Below are 6,463 nucleotides of genomic sequence, written 5' to 3' on the forward strand. Positions count from 1 at the left end.
TATCGCACGTTATTTAGCCGTTCGCGGTTCCTATTGTTTCATTCATGTTTTTTGCATTAAAGTGGATTTATGTTATCCGTGTCCGACACGTATCGGATCCGTGTCGGTAATGTTTAGTCAGAGGGGTCACTCGTGAGGTGATGTGGAACAAGTTTTTCATTAGAAAAAATGTTATCCAAGGCTTTGTTAACGAGATATTAACGAAAAACGCCGATCAATTAGAGCGCGAGTCTGCCGGCGGAGCCCCCGCGCGTTGGCTACCAATCGCAACGCGTATGACCAGATATTAACAAGACTACCTAAATTTGTCGGAATTTTTCTGATAACTGCAGCCAGGTAGAAATTTGACCGGTCACGCTCTTATTCGACAGACTGTATTTCATAAACTAATGGCCATATGTGGCTGAAATATCATTGGCTCCAGAATTCCAAACCCTATCACTGTGATTAAACCTCATTAAAAAAGCAGCGTTGCAGGTGGGAACCTCGCCTTGTGAGAAGATTGTATCTCTTACTTTGGGTATATTTCTTAAGTAAATTGACATACTTAAATTTACATGCACGAATGGTTACAGGAATACACGCTTACAATACAAGATGTGTAACGTATTTAATGTACGTAACATGAATGTAAATTAATTTTAATGTATGTATCGATCACTTTAAATAATGTATCGCATAACACCTGTCTGAAATCAACAGTTTTTTTCCATGGAGTCTTGATTGCGTCAATAAAATGAAGCAAGCAATTATTCAATTCACTGATAAAATTTCATGGTATGTAATATTGAGTTGGAAGCCAAAAGAAATTGTGTCAGGAATCCCGTTTCGCAAGCTATAACGAGCACAATATGCCAGATAACAGTATCTTATGTGTATTCGCAATTGGCGTTTTACAAATCCAATTGAAGCATGTTCTCGTTAAATATGTATTTTATTAATACATCTTTGCGCGCTGCAACTGAGTTCACAGACCACCAGCAGGAGGTGTCAACTTCTCGAAACAAATAACGTTTATGCTTGAGAGGCACGAGTACTTAGCATGTTGCGTATTGGTTCAATAAAAATAATTAATGATTATTAACTTTGCATGTGATAATCAGGACGATAAGATGCCAAGATATAAAGAGAAAGTTCTATTTATTTACCACCTTTGAATATGAACATACAAGTATGCGAGTGTGTTAAAACTCTGCGATTCATTCATTATACATATTACCTATGTATATCGATATCATGATATTGTTTATAACGTGCTGTGTATTGTCTATTGTATATGTAATTAACACTCCACTTATGCAATTAATGCGAAAATAATGTGCACTTATGTATCAGCTACGTAAATGTAGCATGGAATATAGATATATATGTACTGCAAAATATAAGATTAATCGGAAAGTCTTATGGTCCATTTCAACGTGATCTTTATGATACGTCAAAATGAATATATTACGTCACGAACGTAAATAAAATTTGATAATCGACATTTCGATGCGTCATTTGAATACAAAACCAAAAACAAAGGTATTATTTATAATGTTCAATATAGCCGCCAGATGAACGAAAATATGACACATTTTCGACACATTACGCTATGTTACTATTGTAAGTGTAAAAATGCAATGCAAACCGGAAAAGAAAATATCTACAGTCTACGGCGAAGGTATTGTGAATGACAGAGTATGTTTATTTTCACTTGCTGTTGATAGTTTGCTGTGAAACACGCTTCACGCTCTGGAAGGCCAACGAAAGTCAACAAGATAGTATTTAGACATTAATTGAAAATAATCCACACCCAAACAGATTGAAGATTACATTGTTTAACAAATACACGGACAATATATTGTTCAATAATGTTCTGTTTCTATACGCAAAACTTATCTGTAAATTTCCTTAAAAAATACGAGAAACCATTTCGGCGAACCCAATATTATCGAGCATAAAAATGAACTGATGTATGTTTTCAGCTGTAATATCATACGTCAACAACAGAAGCATGCAACAGAAAGAAGATTTAAGGAGTGTGGCGACATATATAAAGAAGTAAGTGAAAATATACAGCAGTGCCAGTAGGTTGTTTCTCTACAATGCATTTCACTTGGGAACTTCTTTTGTATTCTGTCATTCTCACTTTCGGTAGGGAACTGTTTTTTACAAACATCGATTACGTATTTGTCAAATATATTCCCTGAACAAGAATAGTAAAGCAATAGCCACTGTTTACAGTTTTGATTTTACGTTCTTTTTATTGTAAACAAGAATTGTAAAAAAGATCTTGATTGTCAGTTTTCCTTTTATTTTTCATTCGAAATGTTAATTAGAATATGATTGAAATATTAACGAAGTTTAATACTACATAGTATATAATTATTATATATTCTTCGTTCAATTCAAATATCAGGTTCAGTCGGGTATGGAGCTGAAGGTGTTAACATTGTTGCGGGCTATGCGCCTGGAGTCAGTGGTATGCCAACTGTAAACGAAGACGATTGTATTAACGACGAAATTCGTGATAGTTCTAAACTATCAACTGCTACTGAGTGTGCACGAACATGTCACAAAGGCGCCAAACCGAAAATTTGTTATTATAAATTCATGGTTGAACGTTATCCCATCAGTGGACAGTAAGTACATGCAAGAAACATTCATTGAATCGAATAAATCATCTCGTACGAATTTCTGTTGCCATTTTACAAAAAAAAAATGTATTCTACGTGTCAAAAGGTTTGCTACGTTTAAAGTAACATGAAAACGTTATCGGTCTGTTTTAATTAGTATTACTTCTTATGCTATACATTTAATTTACAATCTTATACTACACTTAGGACTTTTTAAATCTTAAGTTTAAATTAACTCTTCGTATCGAAAAAATAACAAAACCCAATTGTTGCGATTGTTTCTAGAGCATGCAGTCTTTGCACACCAAACGTGACTACTCACATATGCGCCAATTGTCAGTGCGTGCCTGGCAACGGCGTTCAACGTATGGGGTTACTAGTGAACAGAATGATGCCTGGACCAGCCATAAACGTGTGCCAGGGTGATAAAATTGTGGTCGATGTTGAGAACGGTATAAAGGAGGATGCAATTTCAATCCACTGGCACGGAGTGTTTCAGAAAGGGACTCAACACTACGACGGGGTGCCCAGTTTAACTCAATGTCCAATTACTTTTAGAACCACGTTCAGGTTTGTTGTTGAATCGATTAATTGAAATATTCAATATTCAAATGAAACATAATATCACCGTAGATATTATTTAACAAAAAGAAATAATTATTTTTTTATAGGTATGCGTTTTATGCAAATAATTGCGGAACTCATTTCTGGCACGCTCATACAGGACTGCAGAAAATGGACGGCATTTTCGGCAGTTTAATCGTAAGAGAACCAGTGGAGACCGATCTTTACGCGAAACTTTATGATTTCGATTTAGTGCAACACATTATAGTGATCAACGACTGGATGGACGAACTGGCCACCGAACGACATCCGGGTCGCATAAGCGGCGTAGTTCTTCAACATCCTGATGCCGTGTTGATCAATGGAAGGGGAAATTACACAGTAAATATGCTCACGTTAACTATTATTACTCTCGCTATTGTGAAGAGTGATAAAACAATACTAAGAATTTTTGGGTAGAATATAACGTTCAATACTAGCAAGGGTAAAACCAACAAATACCAACATTTTATCGATACAAAATATGTGTCGATGTTATGTTTGGGTGATGAATTAGGATTCTTAGTAAAAAATGTTAATTTCTACACCACTAATAAGTGAAACGATTAAGGGTGTCTTATGTTACAGTACGCCAATGGCAGTTCAACGAACATTCCATTGGAGGTTTTCACTGTGGAACCAAATCAGCGATATCGTTTCCGTTTAATTAACGCTTTCTGTGCGGTCTGCCCTGGTGAATTGACTATCGAAGGGCATAATGTTACGGTTATTACGACTGATGGACTGAAAGTGAAACCTACCGTGGTAGATACTATAATCTCGTTCCCAGGTACTTTGACCAGTAACTTAAACTAAATGTCAAATGTAATGGCATAAAGATGCGAGTTTAACATAATTATTCTCAGTTAGTTACTATGTATTCGATTAAACAACAAATATGTACACACACAACGACATTGCATTTAAGAATCTACATTTAAAAAAAATTAAGATTACGTATTTTATGGAATCCTAGGATCAATTTTTAATTCAAAAACGATGTACTTTCTTTCTCTGCAGCGGAACGGTTTGACTTCATCTTAGAAACTAACCAACGTCCTGGCACTTACTGGATACAACTTCGTTTAATAGGTGTTTGCTCACAATTGCTAGGCAGAAGCATTCAACAATTAGCTAAGATACAATATTTAGGTAAAACCCAGAGACCAACGTCACCGATGCCTACGTATAACCAGACTCTACCCAGCAAAATAGTAAGTCACATTTCTGTATTCTTCCTCGTAACATTTATTTAATCCTCTAGTTGTATCGTCGAGTGTAAGAATATCCTTAGCAAACATCTTATATACGAATGCAAACATTCTTATCAAACGACCAACGTATAAAAGGGACGATTTTATAAGTTATGTTTTCCATAACGATAGACCCTAAACCCATTGGATGGTGACTGCAATGTGAAGCGTCCAAATCTCATTTGCATCAGTGACTTGAGGAATTTCGGTTACATCGATTCAGGAATCGAGAAACAAGAGCCGGACGTAAAATTATTTTTAGCCCTGGGATTCAACAACATTCCATCGGCACAGTTCTTCAAACCGAACGAATACGAGGACTTTTTCGGTACGACAGAATCTTAATGAAGTACCATGCGTACATAAAACTGTTTACAAATTAATTATACCCTTATGATTTCAACAGTAGTACCTAATCCATCGTTGGATCTCAATGCACATATGAACGGAATTACGTTCCGTTTTCCTCCTTCTCCGCCGATATCTCAACTTAAGGATCTTGATCAGAGTCAATTTTGCAATGATACGCATATACCATCTACCTGTAAGCAGAATTCCACTTGTTCGTGCACGCATATCATAAACCTTCCGCTGGACGCTATCGTGGAAATCGTCCTGGTCGACGAGGGTAAGTATCGAAACGCTCTTAAAAAAGTAGAAAAAAAAACAGAATTGAACGCGGAAATTGATACATTCAAGGCACTAAAATTTTGGTTAATAGTTATTGTAAATCTAATTATGTATACTTCAGGTGGTGCGGGATTTTTGAATCATCCCTTCCATCTGCATGGATCTGGTTTTCATGTCTTGACAATGAGCCAGCCGTATGGTACTTTAGTGAATGCCACACGGAATATAACACGGGATCATATCAGAGATCTTGATAGACAAGGTAAATTACCGCGAAATCTGAAAGCTCCTCCTGGCAAAGATACTATTCCTGTACCAAACAATGGGTATATCGTGATCAGATTCCGTGCTAGTAATCCAGGTATGTTAAAGAATTGTTTTTAAAAAAGTTCACATTCGTTGACCAGTTAAGTGAAATTAACAATTCCATTTTGTTATTATCCAGGGGTATGGTTGTTCCATTGCCACTTCGTTTTCCATCAGCAAGTCGGTATGGAACTTATTTTCCGCGTTGGAAATCAAGATGATGTGCCGAAGACGCCAAAAGGCTTTCCAAAATGCGGGGACTTTAAGCCTATGATCAAGCACATCGATAATGACAGTTGCGAGAAAAAACCAGCCAGATCACAAGAAGAATGGGTAGAGAAACCACCCAGATTATATGAAGAATCGGAAGAAGAACGACCGATATATTCGATAAGAAAACCCATTTGGTGGCCAATAAAGGGACTACATTAGGGGGATAGAAGGATTTAACTGCATGCAATCAAACTCGCTGGAAACCGAAAACGTTCAACTACAGAACAAAATTGATGTACCAAACGATTTGGTAATCTTGTTAAAATTAAAAGTTCAGAATCGAAAATTAAAAGTAATTTTGAAGATCAAACGTGCAATATGCTAATGACAGAAGGGAGAAATATATAGCTGTTACAAGAGTTAATTAACCGATGGATAATTGAAATGTCCGACAGCCAAGTAAAAAGTTTCATACATAAAATTTTGTATTTGAGAAGTCCAGAATTGACTCAGCTTCGCCATCGAACGGTTAAAACAATTTTGTCAGTACCAAGTCGGTGAATCCCTGCGAAATGAGGGGTATCATCAAATGTTGTCAGATCTATACTCGAAGATTGGGTCTGTTTGGACACGAACACAATCACCTGATTGCAGATTACTTCCACCGAAGATTGATTGTCACGGATGTTTATGGGTCGCGAAGACGGAGGACGAATTAGCCCTGAGAGATCGTACGCGTGGACAATTTGTCGTTGATTTATGTTAAACTTGGATCATAATAGCGTAGACTACCAGGAGGAGCCGAAAATTTAGGGACACTCAATACGTTTACGTCGTGTT

General features: G+C 36.6%; 1 protein-coding gene across 1 annotated transcript; it reads left to right on the top strand.

The window, feature by feature from the left end:
- The first annotated feature begins 1,617 nt into the window (after window positions 1-1,617).
- Window positions 1,618-5,842, top strand: LOC107185831 (laccase-2-like). The gene is made up of 10 exons (XM_015573601.1): window positions 1,618-1,663; window positions 2,402-2,624; window positions 2,904-3,188; window positions 3,290-3,563; window positions 3,810-4,011; window positions 4,242-4,435; window positions 4,607-4,802; window positions 4,881-5,102; window positions 5,226-5,465; window positions 5,550-5,842. Exons 1-10 carry the CDS (start codon window positions 1,618-1,620, stop codon window positions 5,840-5,842), a joined length of 2,175 nt encoding a protein of 724 aa, XP_015429087.1.
- Window positions 5,843-6,463: the final 621 nt, after the last annotated feature.

Source organism: Dufourea novaeangliae, unplaced genomic scaffold (assembly GCF_001272555.1).
Source record: "Dufourea novaeangliae isolate 0120121106 unplaced genomic scaffold, ASM127255v1 scaffold14, whole genome shotgun sequence".
Lineage (NCBI taxonomy): Eukaryota > Metazoa > Arthropoda > Insecta > Hymenoptera > Halictidae > Dufourea > Dufourea novaeangliae.

Coding starts and splice junctions, on each gene's coding strand:
- LOC107185831 (XM_015573601.1), top strand. CDS start 1,618: ATGCAATGCAAACCGGAAAAGAAAATATCTACAGTCTACGGCGAAG. Junction 2,625..2,903: donor CGTTATCCCATCAGTGGACA/GTAAGTACATGC, acceptor GATTGTTTCTAG/AGCATGCAGTCTTTGCACAC. Junction 5,103..5,225: donor AATCGTCCTGGTCGACGAGG/GTAAGTATCGAA, acceptor TGTATACTTCAG/GTGGTGCGGGATTTTTGAAT.